Source organism: Durio zibethinus, chromosome 26 (genome assembly GCF_047325235.1).
Source record: "Durio zibethinus cultivar Kanyao isolate XHJ-2024 chromosome 26, ASM4732523v1, whole genome shotgun sequence".
NCBI lineage: Eukaryota > Viridiplantae > Streptophyta > Magnoliopsida > Malvales > Malvaceae > Durio > Durio zibethinus.
In genome coordinates, this window is record NC_143187.1 from 3,920,082 (window position 1) to 3,942,209 (window position 22,128).

Consider the following 22,128-nt stretch of genomic DNA (forward strand, 5'->3'; position numbering starts at 1 on the left):
TAAATTATGTTTTTTGTCTTTAATAAAAAAATAAATTCATAAATGATATAATAAAAAAGTTAGGAAGTATTGAAAATCATAGATTAAATTTAACATATTGATTGTAAATCAATAAATTTTCATTAAAAAAAAAAGAAATTAGCTTAGCTTAGCTGAGCTGAGCTGAGCCAGATAGAGAGGAAACGGCTTACCCATAGTAAAAGTCAAACCGTACATTTATTAATTAAGAAGCCAAAAAAATATAATATGAGAGAAGTTTGTGAGCCGTGTAAGTTGTCTCTTGCTCTTTTATTATTAAAATTCATATTATATTGTGATTATTTATTATTATATTTCTTTTTTGTCTTTATATCATTTAAAGGGTTGAATTTTCCTTCAAAATTTTTGAAAAAGAATCCCTCTCCCAATGTTCCAAACATGGTTTAATTAGTCAATTCTTAATCTTGTAATCTTTAGACTTTAGGAGATAATTACAAATTTATATGCTAATATTTTTTTTTACAACGACTAGCACCATCAAATATAAAAACAAAATTTTAAATTTTAATATTTATAATTTTTTATTTTAAAATTGATATTTTTTATATAAAAAATTATGAAAACAAAGACAAAGCAAAGGTAATTTTCTTTTCAATCTTTAACATATAATTCTCATTATGCATGAAATTTTGCTTTCAATGAAGTTTTTCTTTTGGCTTAAAAAAAAAAAAAAAAACCCATTGCCTTGGAATGATCATGATAATTAAATACTACAAAGTATATGTTTGTTACTTTCAAATATGGCTAAAAAATTAAATTAAAATATGAATATTAAAATCTTTTAATCCTTTAAAATTGTATACTTTGAATGAGATAATATTTTACTCTTTTAAAGCCAATTCTTCCTATTTCCTAATTATTTAAAAAAAAAAAATTGGCTACCAAGGAAAGTGACACCCTTCTAAATGACAATGTGTTAGCATCAAACTGAAATCTGATTGGGCAAATAATCCACTTTCGGTTTCACTAAGTCTGAAAAAGTTTAAGAGGAAAGAGAAATAATAGTAATGGAGACAATGGGAAAAAGAAATTTATTTAGTAATAATTTCTCTCCCCTTTTCCTTCCCCATTTTTTTCTCTTCAAAATCAAATTTTCTTTTGAAATTTTCAAGTGGGTTTTTGTAAGACATTGAGAAGAAAAATGAAAAGTAATGAAAAGTAATTTTCAAAAGCATTTGTTATCTTTGTTACTCACTAAAACACCGAGCTCAAGGTTAGAGAAGGAGGGGAAGAAAGAGGAATTTCCTTTCACCGCGTAAACCCATGGCCATGTCAGCATGGTATTATTTATAAGAGATTGTATAAGAATATGGGGCCCTTCATAACAGACAAATTTTGGTTTAGCTAAGGATGCCATGTAGCTTTTGGGAAAGCTAACTTTTTTTTTTTCTTTTGGATTGAACTAACAATGTTCTTTGCTTTGGAGCTCTTGTAAGAGTTATATAGATTGAAAAGTTATAGACAAAATCCAAATTAAGCTAGAGTTATTATTTTTCAAATATGATTAGAAGTATTTAAAATTTTTGTTGACCCTAATTTTATTTAAAATAATTTTAAAAATACACTCTTTGACGTAAATTTAATGTATTTAAAATTTTACTAAAAAAATGCTCTTCACAGAAATCGATTCATAAAGAAAAAAAAAAAAAAACTTCTTTTACTAATTGATCTAATTCTTAAGGTTATTATCATCTTTAACTAGAAGGCTGCCTCACTTTGGGTGGAATCGCTTTTTTTTTTTTAGAAAATTTATTTATAAATAATATTTATTTAAAAATTTTAATAGTAGTAATATTAACATAAAGATAATTATTCCTTAAAAATCTTTATGTAGTTACCTTTTATATACAGTTGTTGATTATAGATAGATATTAATTTCATTAAGTAAACATTGAACTTTTTTTTTTTTTTCTGTTTTCAATTGCTTATGGGTATGATAGAAACTTAATTCGAGTTGATATTATTCAAAAACATATATATATTTTATATAATTAATGGGGGTGCTATAATGAGCCAGCAGCATCCATAATTAAAGTTTTGGTGGCATATGGGTTATGATTAAGCTCATCTGCAATTCAACTTGGACATATATCAACTTTTTTCATTTTTTTTTTCTGCTTTGGTAGTTAGGACTGGTAGCAATATGAAGCAATCACATGGTTCCCATAAAAATTTTAAAATAATAGACTAGAGTATTAATTGTTTTGAGGTTTCTTATAGGTTTCTCTCTCTCTCTCTCTCTCTACTTTATCCTTCTTTTATCCTACATTCCTAACTTTTTTTTTTCTATCATCTATTAGGGAAAGCAGAAGGAGAAAACCAAGAAAACTTACAAGCAACAACCAAAAGTATCTTGCTTTTTTAATTTTAAAGTCTTTTGCATAGAATTCTTCCGATGCAAGTTTTGGAGAGCAAAAATACAAAATGAAAAAAATAAGAAATTTCATAAAGTGGTGCCCTGTCGATAAAATACTGAATTCTTAGTCCCAATGATCAGGATTCAAATCCTGATAATCTCAAGTTTAAAAAGTTGGGGAAAAGGTGTGACAATTTCAAAAAGAAAAAATGTTAAGCTAGGAAATATATAATAGAATGATGAGATTATTGAAAATGGCTACCCAAGAAAGAGGCAAAGTTTGCAAATTTTAAGGAAAAAAGGAGAAGCTATTCATAAAAAGTTGACAAAGTGACATTGGTCCATGAAAAAATTGACCATGACTAACCCATGCAAAGAAACATCATTAAAGGATGCATTTAACAATCAAATAAGAAAGCATAATGCCCAAATAGTACAGCAACTGCTATTGTTCATACTTAAAGTAACTGATAAATACTTTCAAGAATTGCAGTAATTCATTTCCTGGTTTATAATTTCATTCAACAATAGAGATTTAGTCTCATATCTCTTTGCTTTAACAAAGCAAAGTTACATTATAGTTCTGATTTGTGTCCTGTCTTTAAATACATGTTATTTTTCAATTCTATTACTAAGGTAAGAGATCTGAAAATAATGAAAAAAAGGTTTCTTTTTCCCCTCATGACAGAAGATTTGCAAAGTTACAAGTTCAGTGACAGCAAAATAGAGATTGATGTTAGATGTGAGATGAAAGATGGTATAGGTTCATCAGCTGAAACAAAGGCAGTTGTGAGCATTTAACTCCTCCTTTCTTCCCAGGTGTTCTTGAGTCTTCAAGATTATCATACAACAAACAAGAACTCTTGCAATTAAGCACAAAATAAATGAACAACTTCCAATATAGTAATTTGCCTAGGCTAAGAATGATGAGATCATATTAAATTACAAATTTCCAGTAACTACAAATTCTAAGATGCCAAGCAAACTGGATGGATCACACACTGATCCCATAGGCATGCTAAAAAAAAAAAAATCAATATGAGGATGTCAATCGAGAATTGAGTCAAATAAGGATGCCATAATGATCTCTTTAAACACAAGCAGCGTAATGTCTGCAAGATCATGATATTATGAAAAAGGCTTTTAACTTCCTATCCAACTCTAGTGACAGTTAGTTGTTGAAGAGTAGATGAAATGGTGGTTTTGTAAGTCAGGTGAAAACCTACCACCAAAAGGGTGCCATGCAATATTTGAACTAATAAAATACTAAATGGAATATAATTGCTAGCAAAATTTCAAGGACATGGTTTCATACGAAAGACAATTGATGCCTGCAAAGTTTTATGTCACTCAATCATAAATGCTTATTGAGGTGATATAAGTTTCCAAGGGGAAAGAGTATCTCCGCATCATTTGTCCATTCTAAGTAATTGAACTAACTATACCTGTGGAGCACGCATGCAGTTGGTGTTAGTTGAGATAGAATATGTGACCTATAGTGAAATTTATGCACAAGGCTCTGCGATATATCAATACCTTGCACTACAAACAAACTGCAACTAATTAAACAAGCTATTCTCAGAACTGGTTTCTCCTCCAATTTACACTGACATTAACCAATTATATAGATCAAGTCATGTTGAAGTGCTATCAGCCAAGGATTTCGTTATCATTTTTAGTTAGAAATCATATCTTTGAATCTATTGTACATATGGGTTTTAGCATTCTATTTGTCAGAAAAAAAGTATGTCATTATTTCAATTTTGATCTCTTTGTCCATGTAATGCAAGGAAGTATATTTAAATTTGTTTATGGTTTCAACTACAAAATTGTTAACCAATCAAAAGAAGAGAAACAGTGGAAGAAAAATATTCAATATGGAATTTTTGTTCAATGAAATCTGGTACAGCCAGAGCTTAGCATTCCGTCTAAACTTAAAGTTAGGCCAAAACCTGAAAACTTCACATTGTTTAGAAAATCCTAACATGATAAGATTCATCAACTACAAATCTCAGTCATCCTTGTCAGATAGCAGTATTTTGTTTGAATAATGGCTGTGGCTTATAATTCGATAGTTCAAATTAATGACATGGAAAAGAGTGAAAAGCAACTACCAGTCCACAACTAACTCATCTCATGCACTGTAATCTGTTATTCATACTTAAGGCTAGTCTATAAGCAATGTCAGATGAATTTCCATAGGTATATAATTTTTATAACAATCAGAAGTACATGTTTACCTTTGATTTCAATGGTCGCAGATTGCCTTAAATTTATCCATTAAAAGCCCACTGGAAAACTACCAAAAGCAGTGAATTTTGATCTAAGAGTACACAAAGAGAATATGAGGGAAATGTTACAAAGAACTACTGAGGTAAAACTAGAATTGTAAGGGCTTTCGGTGCCGGCCAAGACAAGAGCTCTGCACAAGATGGAATGCAAAACTATAAGAATGAAATTCAGAACTTACAGTATGGGACATTCCGTGTTACCAAAAAGCAATGGCAAGCTTCTGTTGAGTATTGAATGCCACCTGTTTGATTTTTGCCGGGCACGTGTAACAGACCAACAGCGGTAAACTTTGTTCAAAATTAATTTTAGCCCATAGTTGATATGCAAGAATTGTTTCCACTCTTTGTCTGATAAAAAGTATCAAATGATTGTAAGTGACTACAGCTGCTCGAAATTACTCAAAATTGATTTAATAAAGCTCAATCAGCTCATTAATCACTTTAATAAACACTCTGGAGCTTGATTCTCAAGCTTGTTTAATAAACAGGCCAAGCTTGAACGTAGGAGTGCTTGGCTTGTTTAAGCAAGTCAGTAACTTGTTTACGGGCTCACTGATGAACTTGTCTACTAAGGAAAAAATTGACTTTTAGTTTTTATATTATGCTACCTTTATGTTATAACTAGAATAGAAATGACAATGTGAATGTTCATTTTGCTTTGCCATAAGTATTTATAATAAAATGATGTGAAACCACAAATTAACAGAGTTCTCAAAGCCAGTTAACAAGCTCAAGCTCCTCAAGCTGGAGCTCTTTTATGTGAAAGAGCTAAGCCCTAACTTAAAAAGTTAGCGTCAGCTGAAAGCTTGATCAAGCGAAGCTTGGGCAAATGGTGATCACTCAAGCTCAGATCATTTATAGCCCTAGATATAAGCAACGCGTAGCTTAACGGTCTTTCTTTCCCTTTCCTTTTCCTTTTCCATTTCTTATTATAATAACAAGAAACTATATGCTACAAACACTTGAAATAGGATAGCAATAACCGTATAAAAGAGATATTAAAAAAAACAAGTAAATAATGGATCCAATTGCAAAGCTTGAAGCTTCACCTAGTCCTAAGATCCTATATTTTGCCAAATGCACTAGTCTTCAAGGAAGTCACAAAGATAGCACACTTATTTCAAAACCATAATATCAAATTTTCATATCAATGACGAATAATTTTCCTATTTCTCTGACAATTATATAGGAGAAGGGGGAAAGGAGCTTTGTCCAAATTGTAAGCCCAATGTTACCAGCTACGAAATCAAAAACCCAGGGAAGTAATCACTACAGAGATTACAATAGAGTTATCTTCCCTAAAAGAAAATCCTTTTTCATAGAAACATAGCACATCAAAATTTATTAGACGAATGCCCTTTATATACGTATCGTAATATCAAATTCATAATATAAACTGAAATTATCAGATTAAAATAAATATAAAATCGAACAAATAAAGATTAATGCATGAAATGGCCAAAATCAAATTGTTTTCTTCCATTTTCTTTCTTTTACATTTCTTTTTTTTTCTATTTTCTTATGTTTTCTACGGAACCAAACATAGAATAACAGTCAAACCTGGAAAGAAAGGCGGGAGGAGCAGCATTGTGGAAGAGAAGCTGAGATCAATGCCAGATGATGTGGGGACGGAAACAACGAACGGAGTTGAAAATAGTTATTTACTAAAATGATCCAGTTCGGACCCTGAGAAAATAGAGAAACGGAAAGAAATTGATTGAGAGGTCTAAACGCACCGTCTTGTAGAATAATTGAAGACTGAAATGCTTGGCAAAATGTCTACCATTTTTTTTTTTTGAGTCCAGGCTAATTTTTGGGTTTTATTATTGGTATTTAACCAATTTGAAATTTAAAATTTTAATATATATATATATATAACTTTTTATACTTAAATTGCAACATTTTTTGTTAAAAAAATATTTTTTAAGTAAAATTATAAAATTATATTTAGAAGTTGGAGGGGAGAAGCATATGATTCTGATGCTAAACTTTTATCATGTCATATGTGATTTTGTATAAACACAATTAAAATTGTATATTCTTTAATATAATTAATATATAATATATGATATTAAAATAATAATATAAAATTTTAATAGCACTAATTATATAGTTGAGTATTTGGCAAAAAAAAAAAATTTATATAGTTGACTAAAATAATCATATACTCATTGGCTTAAAATTAACAGTAATATAAAATTTTAATATATGATTTTGTGAACTTAAATGTGCCACAGCAAGTGTTAATGTTGAAATGCCATAATCAAAAGTAAGTTCTATATTGATTAATTAGATTTTTTAAAACCTTTATTACAATGAAAATCCAAAGTCATTTAGTATAATCAATTACTTTGTAAATATATAAAATTGATTTAATTTAATTAATTTATGTAATTATTTTTAAAAATAATATTTATTATATTTAAAATTTAAATTTCAATCCCGTCCTATCCTCAAAAGTAATAGTCTTCTTTGTTAAAAAAAAAAAAAACACTTTGCAAGCACCAAATTACAATACTTCTGGCTTATGCCCAGCTTCTGTTCTGCTGCGTGCATTGAATGCAAGTCGTTTATCAGGTTGAAAAACTTGATTTTGCAACCTTTTAGTAAATAGTAAACTTGTTATTTGTATAAATTTGAGAATGATTGGATGAATACGGGATAGCAACTTTGCTCATAAGGGAGAAAAAAAAAAACAAAGAAACAACATTGATTAAGCCTAGGTCCAGATCAGTTTCTTTCCTGCCAAGTGCCTTGTAGCTTTTTCATCACCTGGGTCCTGATAGGACAGATGCTGGCTGTAGACTTGAAGGTACCATGATAACTTCTGCTGGAGCTTCAACTACCGTTGATGTCAGAAAGCTATAATCAGAAACAAGTTCCATGGTCAGTAGACCTTCCAAAACCTTGCATACCTTGGACATTGAAGGCCTTCTGTTATAATCACTTTGCAGGCACCAAATGGCAATCCTTATCATCTTGACAGCTTCTTCTGCATTTTGCTGAATGCCTTCAATACAATGATCGACCATGTCGAAAAGTTGATTTTGTTCTGCCTTTTGTTTCAGTATGGGCAAAAGTAAATAGTCATCTTCATCAGGCCGAGAGAAATCCAGATTTCTTCTTCCACAAACAACTTCCAATATGACAACACCAAAGCTGTACACATCTACCTTTTCTGTTATCCTTCTGCTTAACCATTCAGGGGCTAGATATCCTCTCGTTCCTCGCATTTGAGTTATAACATGGCTTTGGCTCTTGTCAATTGGCCTTGCCAAACCAAAATCTGATAACTTGGCATTAAAGCTGTCATCTAGAAGAATGTTTTCAGGCTTAACATCTAAATGAGCTATTCTCATTCGACAATCCTCATGAAGATATGCTAGTCCCTTGGCAATATCAAGGATGATCTTCTTCCTGATTTCCCATTTAAGTGTTGTAATTGAGTTTTTGTTGAAGATCCACTTATCCAAAGAACCATTAGTCATATGCTCATAAACCAACAGCCTGTTTGAATTTTCAATGCAAAAGCCTATTAATCTCACCAAGTTGACATGATGTATGCTGCCTATCGTCTTCACCTCTGCTAAAAACTCTTTCCTACCTTGACCTACACGATCCAGGCGCTTGACTGCAATTTTTGTACCGTCACGCAAAGTCCCTTCAAACACTGATCCAAATCCTCCTCCCCCAATCCTTTTATTGAAATTTTCTGTTGCAGATTTGAGATCTACATAATTGAATCTTGTTGGCAAATTTGTTGCAAGATTCAATGACTTCTCCCAGTCATCTTCAGTTTTCTTCCTTCCTTCTTCCTTTATGGACCCCCTCTTTCTTAGGATGCGAACACATGCCCAAATTAGGATACATGTAAATATCAGAACTGCAACTACAGGTACAATGATTAATTCAATCCGAATTGATTTCGTTTTTGTCAATGGTGGACTTGGCAATGGAGCCAAGTGTGGACTTAGTGATGGAGCGCTTGATGGAACCAATGTTGATGGTGGGCTCAGTGATGGAGGGCTAGATGGAACCAATGTTGATGGTGGACTCAGTGATGGAGGGCTTGATGGGCTTGATGGAGCCAATGTTGATGGTGGACTTAGTGGTGGAGGGCTTGATGGAACCAATGTTGATGGTGGACTTAGTGATGGAGGGCTTGATGGAACCAATGTTGATGGTGGACTTAGTGATGGAGGGCTTGATCTCTGCACCTTTATGAAGGATGTAGAGTTGTAAGGAAAGAGCACTGGTGAAGTGCTCATCAATGAAAAAATCTGGGATGGTAAGGAGCAGTTGCCACTCAAGTTATTAGAATTGTAGTGAAACAAAGCTGCTTTGCAAGAACAATTCCTTAAACAAGCTTGTTTGCAACTCTCAATGTCCGTATCGAGAATAGCTACCACAAAACCAAAATAAGAAATGTTAGGAAGTTCTATAAATGAGTGAAGATGACTAGATTGGCAGGACAGGGGGGTGACTCTTCTGCATCCAGTACTGAAATTCAACTTCTTGAAATAGCTAGTGTCTCCGTTATTTCCTACAGGACAACTACATCGTTCGTTTGAGCAGATCCCATAGTCTCCACAAACAGTCGGATATGCACATATGCCAAGCTTGTCTGAAAAGATGTCAGCAACTTCCGATGCATTTCCTTGAGCCCATTTGTAGGCTCTCAAATGACCATCTGTATCTAACTTCAGAAACTGAAAATTTTCTGTGTCAGAAGTGTAACTTGCTGCAATTGTCTGTCTTGTATTTTCAAGTTCAAGCCTTCCAGTCCCAAATGGCTTGGATTCTTCACCTTCAGCAAAGACTTCCTGGTATGTCTGTGGGGGACTAGACTGAATAAAAGCATATAGATTGTCATTTGCAAAGGACAAGTAAAACTGACCCGGCGTCCAATTTGATGCCGAGACACTGGCGATCAGCTTTTGCCCTTGCTGTATTCTTTGATTCGGGAGCCATGTATCTATGGGGTAATCCAAAGATTGCCAAATCGTGGTGTTAGAAGAACCCGATTCGGAATAATCAAGCATAAGAGTCCCATTTCCAGTTATTTTCATATAACTAATTAACATGTTTGATGTATTCGAGGACCATACAAACATACCATCTGCGTCAGATAGCACCAAATTTCCATCTTCCCTGAACTCAAGTGTGGCATTCTCCTTGACAGGATTGTCTCTGTTGGCTATCCAAAGTATTTGTGGGGAGCCTGACCGAATAATGGTAGAATTACTTGTTGCTTCGACAGCAAAAACAGCAAAATAGAAGGCATTCGTGGTTCTACGACCGTAAAAACCACACCCGAAAGCTGGGAAATTTGCTGGATTGCTGGTATTGAGAAGTACAGATCTAATAGTTGAACCGTCAACAAAGTCTACACTTCCTCTTAATATGAAATCATTGTTTATCCAGGTGCTTGGTAGTTCAGCAGAGGCATATTCAGTTTCAACTGCATAGAGGAAGAAAGGAAAATTAATCAAGGACAGAATAAGTTGAATTAAACGTGTCACTGCCATAGTATTTTCTTGCAAACATGAAATCCTCAGCTCAAGTTTAGGCCGAGCTGGAGAGAAAAGCCGAAGCCATGCGTAAAACTATGGGTCTTGGGCCTTGGAAAAACTATGAAAGAAGGTTTATTTTCCAGAGGCTCGTCTCATCCAAAACTCCTGGCAAAGTGCTGAAAGATTAGCAATGCCTGACATAGATCAGCTCACGCCTCCACTACTTCTCTATTTTTCTGGAGACAGAAATTTCATTAGTTTTTCACAGGCACACTTGTAAATAGCTAATTATTGATCGAATGTTTGTCATTTAACACGGAAATATTCAAGAACTAGATGGAAATTGAAACAAATAAGCAGGGTCCCAACAAATGCAAGAGTCGAAAATTTCGGTGAGGACTAGAGTGACGCTTTAATCATGAAAGGGAATTGCAATTGGGACATATACCGGTCTTTTTTGGGGTTTACAAAAGTTTATTTGGTCTTCATTTGACAAGTTAGTTTGAGAAGTCAGTTAAAGAACATAAGAAATTTCATTGCTAGAAGTTTAAAGGAAGATTCATGGCAAATGAAAGAATGAAACCTTCTGGCCACAAATTTAGGTTTCAAGTCCATGTTTGACTTCGAACTTATACTCTTTCCAATAAACTACCTGCTCACGAGCTCAAATTAATGCACGATCCCCGCTAGCATGAATTATGTCTTGAAGGGGCTAATGCAGATTTGCAGCTGTTTTCAATTTTCATGTTAGTACAAATTTAAGAGAGGGAGACTCGATCTTATAACAAAAATGCAAGAAAAATCAAGTCTGTGGTAGACTCCTGGCTAATTACTCGTACTCCAGTTTGTTAGTAATTACTTTTGAAGTGTAGTTCAAGTGTCACGGGTCGAGACTCAAACTTCGAACCCGCGCGGCTTCGGGATCCGGGCATTCACTCTTCCGGCGTCTCAGATCAGCCTTTCGTCACGGTTCACATCCTTGTGAGGTATTGTCCGCTCTGGCCTCCTGGCCTCACGATTTTGTCCTATAAAAAGCGCCTCACAAGACGAAAATGGTATGAACCCTTTTATACCCCATGGACCATCGATATGAGATTCAGGACTCCCCCTTAAGTCCGTGACACGAGCACCTACCATTATCTCATTACAAGGAATCAACTATGATATTGAAATTGCATAAAATTTATTAAAATATTATATGTAACACATACTTATAAATAATGAAGTTTTATATAAATTTTTATTATTAATCTTGACACAACGTCAATAAAATAAAAAATTATTATTTAAATAAATAATAAAAATATACATCTATAAATAAAAAAATTGAACTTATAGTTTTGAAATATAAAAAAAAAGACATAATTATTCGTTTAAAAGAAAAAAAAATTATCAAACTCATTAATAGTAAAATTTTAAAACTTCACAAATGAGATTAAAATTATAATACATACTCTTTAAGATATATTTAAAAAATATAAAAATTAATTAAAAATAAGAATGGGACATGTGTCGATTATATTAAAGTGCAACAAATACTAACTTTTAAAAAAATGATTTAAGGAATGGGTTAAATTATATTTTCAAAACCAAAAATAACAAAATTAATATATCCTTATTAATTTATTTTTTGTTATTACATAGAGATTTTTTGTGCATTTACTAACCGAATTGGTATTACCTGACTTGTAACATTAAATCCAATTAATTTGTTTTAATTAATATAAATAATTAAATAACATAAAGATTTCAAGAAAAATATTTTCAGGAGCGACTAATATGAACATCAAAATAACTTGATTTAGATTTTATTAATTGTTTTTTATTATAATAGTATAATTGAGCAATCAAAATAAAAATTATATAAAATTTCATCAATTATAAACATAAATTTTATATAAAATTTTAATAATTTTTATGTAATTTAAAATTATAATTAATTAAATATATTATAATAATTGTAAATAATATGCTTCACCTACGATCTCGACGTTAATCAAATTTACCACCGGCGTAGAATATGAGCCTGAAACCTTAGTGATCAATCTAGACCCACCCACACTTGATTTTAACTCCTTCGATGACGTACAGAGTCATTAACGCACTGCCATTTTGTTGTTTTTTTTTTTGTTCCGCTGGCTCACCAAAAGATTGCACACTTTTTACTTTTTCTTTTAGCTGCAACTAAGGTAAAAACCTTACACCTTAAACTCAGTTCTCTTCTTTGTATCAAAATATTTGTTCTTTTTTACAGTAAATCAAATCCTTTTGGACTTAAACGATAGAACCCACTTTTCAGAATTGCTTTTATGTCCTTCTTTTGTGCTTTCTAGCAGGTATTCATGGCTTCCCTTACTGCAAGTTAGCCTCCACCACTGTTTTTACAAGGTAGAAAGACCCTTGTCAGGACTCTTCGGAAACTCCCAGTTTCATCTGCTTGAGGTATGACATTTACTTTACTTATCCTAATTCCTAAAGCAACTATCTTTTTACGATTTTATTGTACTTTAAAATACTATGGTTCAGTTTTAACTACACTTGTTCACTTGGATAATTTTTTATTTGTCTATAGTTGAATTTGAGCCTCTATGTTCATTAATTTTCAGTTTTATGTTGGTTATAGATAGATGATGCGCTTAGTTATGTATAGATTTTCAGTGTGACAGTCTGGTAACAGAATGTTCCTGATGGAGTTTCAGTGTGGTTTTCTTAGATTATAGTTATGACATGGAAATGGAACATTCATGTGGCAGTAGCCGGTGACGAGAAAATCTAACCTAGGGCAAGGCAGAAATTCTCAGTATTTAATTCTGAGTTAATGGTCCTCAGTGAACTCGCTAAAGACTTTCAGAATCTGGCATTGTGTTTGTTGATTATCCTTGAATCATGCCCTTAATGGGATTAAACTATGTTGATCTCATGGCAATTCCATTGTAGATACAGAGCAAATACTTGAATCTAAGACTTACTCTTGGGGAATTATAGAGTTTTCTTTTTTTTTTTTTTGGGTTGTCTCTGATGTTGATGGAAAATTAGTTTGGATTTAAAACTGAAAATGTTTGGCAGTTCTATTAGTTTAGTAGCAATATTCCGTGCTTGTTGTGATTTGCTCTTTCCCTTTGTCTCCTGATTTTCTTGCATTGCAGAGATGCGAAATTGTGCTGTTATTGTGAAGGCTACAGGTAATGGCTTAGAGTCTTCAACCTCACTTAACTTGGTAGGAAGCATGGAAAGGGGTGAGGATGGAAAATTTTTTAATCTAATGATTAAGTTACAAAGTAAGAAAGTAGTTATATTTAACCATTAAATTAACAAGTTTTTCATTTTTACCATTTTTCATATTTCCTAGCAAGCAAAGCCTTTCCATTGTCAAGTCTTCGCAAAATATTGTGTCTCTCACTCAGACACACCCACATCCTTATTGTCATTGCACTCCCTTTATGCTCAAAACATATCAGGAGAGGGGGGATTAGTGATTACTTTGTTCAAGAAATAGCAGATTTGTATGCTTAAATTTTAAATAACTTAGTTTTTAATTTTTCCTTTCTGTATTTTCTAATTCTTTTTTCCTTGTGTGGTTTCCATACAAGAAGGGATACTTAGCTTAGGTTCATAGGATGCTTGGTTGTTATAGATCCAGAGAACAGGAAACCAAACGTCTTTTAACTCTATTTTTTTTTCCTTTAATGTGTTTCTCCTTGACTCTTGCCTTAGGCAGCAGTTTTCATATTGCCACAACTTTTTTATTTTTTCTGAGATGGCTTTAATTTGTTTCAAACAGTGGGTAGGTCTCATTGGTCTGGGATTTGTAGCTACATTGGCCCTGTGGGTATCAAGTCGTGTTTCTTAATTTTGAGAATTCGAACCCATCTTTCTTATGTTAGTAGCTTTGAGCTTAAAGAGAACTTCTAATGGCTTCAATCCCCTCACCCACCTCTTCATTAGCTTCTTTTTTCTTTTAATTTTGGATCCCCCATTAGCTTTCTGCCCATGTTAATATCTCACTGGTATATGTTCTTGTTTCCCATTTCTCCTGCAAGGTTTCAAATACTAACTCATGTTTTTCTTTCTTTTCAGTGGTTTATATATCGCTATCTCTTGTTCAAACCTTATCGGTAAGTAGAATTCCTTGACTTTTGAGATTGGTTGATGCTGAAATCCTTAGATGTTACATGATACATGAGATATGATTTCCTACCTCGAAGAGAACACCATAGGTGATTTGTGAAACTTTAACTTAGTCTGGAACAAACAACCTAATTCTGAACTGTTCCAAATCATGTAAAAGTCAATATCTGAAATATTTGGACAGTGGATTCTGCTGCCAAATCGTACTTAAATGTAATGGAGGCTCTCCATTTTGTTTTACATTTTAGCATTCTATATTGAAAAAGATATTTTTCTATGTCCCTTAAAATCAAGAATCGGCTTCAAATCTATTGATTCATCATCAAATCCTTTATCAGGCTCTTGCTTTACATGAATTTTAATAGCATTCTATATTGAAAAAAAATTATTGTTTTTTTGTAAAATTATAAAATTATATTTAGAAGTTGGAGGGGAGAAGGAGCATATGATTGTGATACTCAATTTTATAATTTCATATGTGATTTTGTATAAGCACAATTAAAATTGTATATTCTTTAATATAATTAATATATAATATATATATTAAAATTAGTAATATACAATTTTAATAGCACTAATTATATAGTGGAATATAAAAATGATATACTCTGAATTAAAATTAATAGTAATATAGAATTTTAATATATGATGTTGTGGACCTGAATGTACCACAATAATTGTTAATATCGAAATGCCATAATCAGAAGTAAGTTCAATATTGACTAGTTAGATTTTTCAAAACCATTGCTGCAATGTAAGTTCAAAGCCATTTAGTACAATCAGTCACTTTCTAAATACATAAAATTGATTAAACTCAATTAATTTATACAGTCATTTTAAAAAAATAATATCTAATATGTCTGAAATTTAAATTATAATACCTGTAACGCCTATTATATCTTTAAGTTAGAATCTTCTTTGTTAAAAAAAAAAAAAAAATCACTTTGCAAGCACCAAATTACAATCCTTATGGCTTATGCCCAGCTTCTTCAAAATATGTTCTGCTACGTGCTTTGAATGCAAGTATTTATCAGGTTGAAAAACTTGATTTTGCAACCTTTTATTAAATAGTCAACTTGTTATTTGTATAAATTTGAGAATGGTTGGATGAACACAGAATAGCAACTTTGCTCATAAGGGAGGAAAAAAAAAAAAAAAAAACAAAGAAAAACTTTGATTAAGCCTAGGTCTAGATCATTTTCTTTTCTGCTTAGAGCATTGTAGCTTTTCTGTCACCTGGGTCCTGATAGAACAGATGCTGGCTGTGAACTTGAAGGTACCATGATAACTTCTGCTGGAGCTTCAACTACCGATGATGTCAAAAAGCTATAATCAGAAACAGGTTCCATGGTCAGTAGACCTTCCAAAACCTTGCATACCATGGACATTGAAGGCCTTCTGTTATAATCACTTTGCAGGCACCAAATGGCAATCCTTAACATCTTGACAGCTTCTTCTGCATTTTGCTGAATGCCTTCGATACAATGATCGACCATGTCGAAAAGCTGATTTTGTTCTGCCTTTTGTTTCAGTATGGGCAAAAGTAAATAGTCATCTTCATCAGGCCGAGAGAAATCTAGATTTCTTCTTCCACAAACAACTTCCAATATGACAACACCAAAGCTGTACACATCTACCTTTTCTGTTATCCTTCTGCTTAACCATTCAGGGGCTAGATATCCTCTTGTTCCTCGCATTTGAGTTATAACGTGGCTTTGGCTCCTGTCAATCGGCCTTGCCAAACCAAAATCTGATAACTTGGCATTAAAGCTGTCATCTAGAAGAATGTTTTCAGGCTTAACATCTAAATGAGCTATTCTCATTCGACAATCCTCATGAAGATATGCTAGTCCCTTGGCAATATCAAGGATGATCTTCTTCCTGATTTCCCATTCAAGTGTTGTAGTTGAGATTTTGTTGAAGATCCACTTATCCAAAGAACCATTAGTCATATGCTCATAAACCAACAGCCTGTTTGAATTTTCAACGCAAAAGCCTATTAATCTCACCAGGTTGACATGATGTATGCTGCCTATCGTCTTCACCTCCGCTAAAAACTCTTTCCTACCTTGACCTACACGATCCAAGCGCTTTACTGCAATTTTTGTACCATCACGCAAAGTCCCTTCAAACACTGATCCAAATCCTCCTCCCCCAATCCTTTTATTGAAATTTTCTGTTGCAGACTTGAGATCTTCATAATTGAATCTTGTTGGCAAATTTGTTGCAAGATTCAATGACTTCTCCCAGTCATCTTCAGTTTTATTCCTTCCTTCTTCCCTCATAGACCCCCTCCTTCTTAGGATGCGAACACATGCCCAAATTAGGATACATGTGAATGTCAGAGCTGCAACTACAGGTACAATGATTAATTCAATCCGAATTGATTTCTTTTTTGCCAATGGTGGACTTAGTGATAGAGGGCTTGATGGAACCGATGTTGATTTCTGCACCTTTATGAAGGACGTAGAGTTGTAAGGAAATAATACAGGTGAAGTGCTCATCAATGAAAAAACATGAGATGGTAAGGAACAGTTGCCACTCAAGTTATTAGAATTGTAGTGAAACAAAGCTGCTTGGCAAGAACAATTCCTTAAACAAGCTTGTTTACAACTCTCAATGTCTGTATCGAGAATAGCTACCTCAATACCAAAATAAGAAACGTTAGGAAGTTCCATAAATGAGTGAAGATGACTAGATTGGCAGGACAGGGGGGTGACTCTTCTGCATCCAGTACTGGAATTCATGAAATAGCTAGTGTCTCCATTATTTCCTACAGGGCAACTACATCGTTCGTTTGAGCATATCCCATAGTCTCCACAAACTTTCGGATATGCACATATGCCATGCTTGTCTGTCAATATGTCAGCAACTTCCGATGCATTTCCTTGAACCCATTGGTAGGCTCTCAAATGACCATCTGTATCTAACCTCAGAAACTGAAAATTTTCTGTGTCAGAAGTGTAACTTGCTGCAATTGTCCGTCTTGTATGTTCAAGTTCAAGCCTTCCAGTCCTAAATTGCTTAGATTCTTCACCTTCAGCAAAGACTTCATGGTATGTCCGTGGCGGACTAGACTGAATGAAAGCATATAGATTGTCATTTGCAAAGGACAAGTAAAACTGACCCGGCGTCCAATTTGATGCAGAGACACTGGCGATCAGCTTTTGCCCTTGCCGTATTCTTTGATTCGGGAGCCATGTATCTATGGGGTAATCCAAAGATTGCCAAATGGGGGTGCTAGAAGAACCCGATTCGGAATAATCAAGCATAAGAGTCCCATTTCCAGTTATTTTCATATAACTAATTAACATGTTTGATGTATTCGAGGACCATACAAACATACCATCCGCATCAGATAGCACCAAATTTCCATCTTCCCTGAACTCAAGTGTGGCATTCTCCTTGACAGGATTGTCTCTGTTGGCTATCCAAAATATTTGTGGGGAACCTGACCGAATAATTGCAGAATCACTTGTTGCTTTGACAGCAAAAACAGCAAAATAGAAGGCATTCGTGGTTCTACTACCGTAAAAACCACACCCGAAAGCTGGGAAATTTGCTGATTTGCTGGTATTGAGAAGTACAGATCTAATAGTTGAACCATCAACAAAGTCTACACTTCCTCTTAATATGAAATCATTGTTTATCCAGGTGCTTGGAAGTTCAGCCGAGGAATATTCAGTTGCAACTGCGTAGAGGAAGAAAGGAAAATTAATCAAGGACAGAATAAGTTGAATTAAACATGTCACAGCCATAGTATTTTCATGCAAACATGAAATCATCAGTTCAAGTTTAGGCCGAGCTGGAGAGAAAAGCCGAAGCCATGCGTAAAACTATGGGTATTTTCCAGAGGCTCGTCTGATCTAAAACTCCTGGCAAAGTGCTGAAAGATTAGCAATGCCTGACACAGATCAGCTCACGCTTCCACTAGTTCTCTATTTTTCTGAAGACAGAAATTTCATTAGTTTTTCACAGGCACACTTGTAAATATTTAATTATTGATCGAATGTTTGTCATTTAACACGGAAATATTCAAGTACTAGATGGAAATTGAAACAAATGAGCAGGGTCCCAGCAAATGCAAGAGTCAAAATTTTCGGTGAGGACTAGAGTGACGCTTTAATCATGAACAGGAATTGCGATTGGGACATACTCCCGTCTTTTTTGGGGTTTACAAAAGTTTGTTTGGTCTGAATTTGACAAGTTAGTTTGAGAAGTCAGTTAAAGAACATAAGAAATTTCATTGCTAGAAGTTTAAAGGAAGATTCATGGCAAATGAAAGTATGAAACCTTCTGGCCACAAATTTAGGTTTCAAGTCCATATTTGACTTCGGACTTTTACTCTTTCCAATAAACTACCTGATCACGAGCTCAAATTAATGCACCATCCCCGCTAGCATGAATATGGCTTGAAGGGGCCAATGCATATTTACAGCTGTTTTTAATTTTCATGTTAGTACAAATTTAAGAGAGGGAGACTCAATCTTATAACAAAAATGCAAAAAAAAAAAAAAAAAAGTCTGTGGTAGACTCCCTGGCCAATTACTCATGCTCCAATTTGTTAGTAATTTACTTTTGAAGTGTAGTTCAAGCACCTACCATTATCTCATTACAAGGAATCAATTATGATATTGAATTGCATTAAATTTATTAAAATATTATATGTAACACATACTTATAAATAATGAGTTTTTATATAAATTTTTATTATTAATCCTCACACAACGTCAATAAAATAAAAAATTATTATTTAAATGAATAATAAAAGTATACATCTATAAATATAAAAACTAAACTTATAGTTTTGAAATATAAAAAAACATAGTTATTTATTTAAAAGAAAAGAAATTATCGAATACATTAATAGTGAAGTTTTCAAACTTCACTAATGAGATTAAAATTATAACACATATTCTTTAAGATTTATTTAAAAAATATAAAAATTAATTAAAAATAAAAATGAGACATTTGTCAATTACATTAAAGAGCATCAAATACTAACTTTTAAAAAAATGATTTAAGAAGTGGGTTTAAATTATATTTTCAAAACAAAAAATAAAAAAATTAATATATCCTTATTAATTTATTTTTTGTTATTACATAGAGATTTTTTGTGCATTTACGAACCGAATTGGTATCACTTGACTTGTTATATTCAATCCAAGTAATTTGTTTTAGTTAATATAAATAATTAAATAACCCAAAGATTTTAAGAAAAATGTTCTCACCAGTGACTAATTTGAATATCAAAGTAGCTTGATTTAGATTTTGTTAATTATTTTTTATTATAATATTATAATTGAGCAATCGAAATAAAACTTATATAAATTTTCATTAATTATAAACATAAATTTTATATACAATTTTGATAATTTTTATGTAATTTAAAATTATAATTAATTAAATATATTATAATAATTGTAAATAATATGCATCACCTACGATCTCGACGTTAATCAACTTTCCCACCGGCAGAAAATATGACCTGAAACCTTAGTGATCAGTAACCTAGACCCACCCACACTTGATTTAACCTCCTTCGATGACGTACACATTCATTCACGCAGTGCCATTTTTTTTTTTCCGTTGCGTTGGCTCACCAAAAGATACCACACTTTTTACTTTTTCATTTAGCTGCAACAAAGGTAAAAACCTTAATCCTTAAACTCAGTTCTCTTCTTTATATAAAAATATTTGTTCTTTTTTATAGTAAATCTAATCCTTTTGGACTTAAACGAAAACAACCCACTTTTCAGAATTGCTTTTATGTCCTTCTTTTGTGCTTTCTAGCAGGTATTCATGGCTTCCCTTACTGCAAGTTAGCCTTCCCCACTGTTTTTACGAGGTAGAAAGACCCTTTTCAGGACTCTTCGGAAACTCCCAGTTTCATCTACTAGAGGTATGGCATTTACTTTACTTATCCTAATTCCTATAGCAACTATCTTTTTACTATTTTATTGTACTTTAAAATACTATGGTTCAGTTTTAACAACACTTGTTCACTTGGATAATTTTTGGTTTGTCCGTAGTTGAATTTGAGCCTCTATGTTCATTAATTTTCAGTTTTTTGTTGGTTATGGATAGATGATGCACTTAGTTATGTATAGATTTTCAGTGTGACAGTCTGGTAACAGAATGTTCCTGGTGGAATTTCAGTGTGGTTTTCTTAGATTATAGTTTTGACATGGAAATGGAATATTCATGTGGCTGTAGCCGGTGATGGGAAAATCTAACCTAGGGCAAGGCAGAAATTCTCAGTATTTAATTATGCGTTAATGGTCCTCGGTGCACTCGGTAAATACTCTCAGAATCTGACATTGTGTTTGTTGATTATCCTTGAATCATGCCCTTAATGGGATTAAACTATGTTAATCTCATGGCAATTCCAGTGTAGATACAGAGCAAATACGTGAATCTAAGACTTACTATTGGGGAATTATAGAGTTTTCTTTTTTTTTTTTAATTGTCTCTGATGTTGATGGAAAACTAGTTTGGATTTAAAACTGAAAATGTTTGGAAATCAGGTTCTATTAGTTTAGTAGCAATATTCCGTGCTTTTTGTGATTTGCTCTTTCCCTTTGTCTCCTGATTTTCTTGCATTGCAGAGATGCGAAATTGGGCTGTTATTGTGAAGGCTAGAGGTGGTAGCTTAGATTCTTCGACCTCACTTAGCTTGATAGGAAGCATGAAAAAGGGTGAGGATGAAAACTTTTTAATTTAAGTTACAAAGTAAGAAAATAGTTATAAATTTTAACCATTGAATTAACAAATTTTTCATCTTTAACCTTTTTCGTCCTTCCTAATAAGCAAAGCCTTTCCATTGTCACGTCTGTGCAAAATATTGTTGATCTCTCTCTCTCAGGCACACACATCGTAATTGTCATTGCACTTCCTTTATGCTCAAAACATATCAGGAGAGGGGGGATTAGTGATTACTTTGTTCAAGAAATAGCAGATTTGTATGCTTAAATTTTAAATAACTTAGTTTTTAATTTTCTTTCCTTCTGTGCATTCTTTTTTTCATGTGTGGTTTCCGTACAACAAAGGATACTTAGCTTACTTTCATTGGATGCTCGGTTGTAACAGATCCAGAGAACAGGAAACCGAACTTATATGTCCTTTTTCCCCATTTCTCCTCCAAGGCTTCAAATACTAACTCATGTTTCGCTTCCTTTTCGGCGGTTTATATATCGCTATCTCTTGTTCAAACCTTATCGGTAAGTAGAATTCCTTGACTTTTGAGATTGGTTGATGCTGAAATCCTTAGATGTTACATGATACATGAGATATGATTGCCTACATTGAAGAGAACACCATAGGTGATTTGTGAAACTTTAACTTAGTCTGGAACAAACAACTTAATTCTGAACTGTTCCAAATCATGTAAAAGTCAATATCTGAAATATTTGGACAGTGGATTCTGCTGCCAAACCGTCCTTAAATGTAATGGAGGCTCTCCACTTTGTTTTACATTTTAGCATACTATATTGAAGAAGATATTTTTCTGTCCCTTAAAATCAAGAATCGATTTCAAATCTATTGATTCATCATCAAATCCTTTATCAGGCTTTTACTTTACATGAATGTTAATAGCATTCTATATTGAAAAAAAATTGTTTTTTTGTAAAATTATAAAATTATATTTAGAAGTTGGAGGGAAGAAGGAGCATATGATTGTGATACTCAACTTTATCGTTTCATATGTGATTTGTATAAACACAATTAAAATTTTATATTCTTTAATATAATTAATATATAATATATGATATTAAAATTAGTAATATACAATTTTAATAGC

General features: G+C 32.9%; 2 protein-coding genes and 3 long non-coding RNA genes across 8 annotated transcripts; 2 read left to right on the plus strand and 3 right to left on the minus strand.

Moving 5' to 3' along the window:
• Window positions 1-2,882: 2,882 nt before the first annotated feature.
• Window positions 2,883-6,470, minus strand: LOC149511233 (uncharacterized). Its single transcript, XR_016334401.1, has 4 exons — window positions 6,247-6,470; window positions 4,866-5,034; window positions 4,636-4,718; window positions 2,883-3,226 (listed from the first exon to the last, which is right to left on the minus strand). It is a non-coding gene; the product is annotated as an uncharacterized LOC149511233 (long non-coding RNA).
• An 817-nt stretch (window positions 6,471-7,287) lies between these two features.
• Window positions 7,288-10,214, minus strand: LOC149511234 (G-type lectin S-receptor-like serine/threonine-protein kinase SD2-5). Its single transcript, XM_089755118.1, has one exon. The coding sequence runs from the start codon at window positions 10,212-10,214 to the stop codon at window positions 7,455-7,457; it is 2,760 nt and encodes a 919-aa protein (XP_089611244.1). The 3' UTR covers window positions 7,288-7,454.
• Window positions 10,215-12,345: 2,131 nt separating this feature from the next.
• On the plus strand, window positions 12,346-14,646 carry LOC111274542 (uncharacterized). 2 transcript variants are annotated; one of them, XR_016334299.1, is made up of 4 exons: window positions 12,346-12,388; window positions 12,536-12,641; window positions 13,346-13,381; window positions 14,277-14,646. It is a non-coding gene; the product is annotated as an uncharacterized LOC111274542 (long non-coding RNA). The 2 variants fall into 2 exon arrangements; XR_002688233.2 differs by lacking the exon at window positions 12,346-12,388 and having other exon boundaries at window positions 12,396-12,641; window positions 14,277-14,644.
• Window positions 14,647-15,218: 572 nt separating this feature from the next.
• Window positions 15,219-18,593, minus strand: LOC111274540 (G-type lectin S-receptor-like serine/threonine-protein kinase SD2-5). The gene has a single exon (XM_022859259.2). It carries the CDS (start codon window positions 18,110-18,112, stop codon window positions 15,560-15,562), a length of 2,553 nt encoding a protein of 850 aa, XP_022714994.2. The 5' UTR covers window positions 18,113-18,593; the 3' UTR covers window positions 15,219-15,559.
• A 1,195-nt stretch (window positions 18,594-19,788) lies between these two features.
• LOC149511235 (uncharacterized) lies at window positions 19,789-21,885 on the plus strand. 3 transcript variants are annotated; one of them, XR_016334233.1, is made up of 4 exons: window positions 19,789-20,229; window positions 20,487-20,624; window positions 20,936-21,025; window positions 21,417-21,885. It is a non-coding gene; the product is annotated as an uncharacterized LOC149511235 (long non-coding RNA). The 3 variants fall into 3 exon arrangements; XR_016334234.1 differs by lacking the exon at window positions 20,487-20,624 and having other exon boundaries at window positions 19,790-20,229; window positions 21,377-21,885; XR_016334235.1 differs by lacking the exon at window positions 20,487-20,624 and having other exon boundaries at window positions 19,792-20,229.
• Window positions 21,886-22,128: the final 243 nt, after the last annotated feature.

What these genes read in the sequence shown, in the direction of transcription:
- LOC149511234 (XM_089755118.1), bottom strand. Translation starts at nt 10,214, where the DNA reads ATGGCAGTGACACGTTTAATTCAACTTATTCTGTCCTTGATTAATTTT.
- LOC111274540 (XM_022859259.2), bottom strand. Translation starts at nt 18,112, where the DNA reads ATGATTTCATGTTTGCATGAAAATACTATGGCTGTGACATGTTTAATT.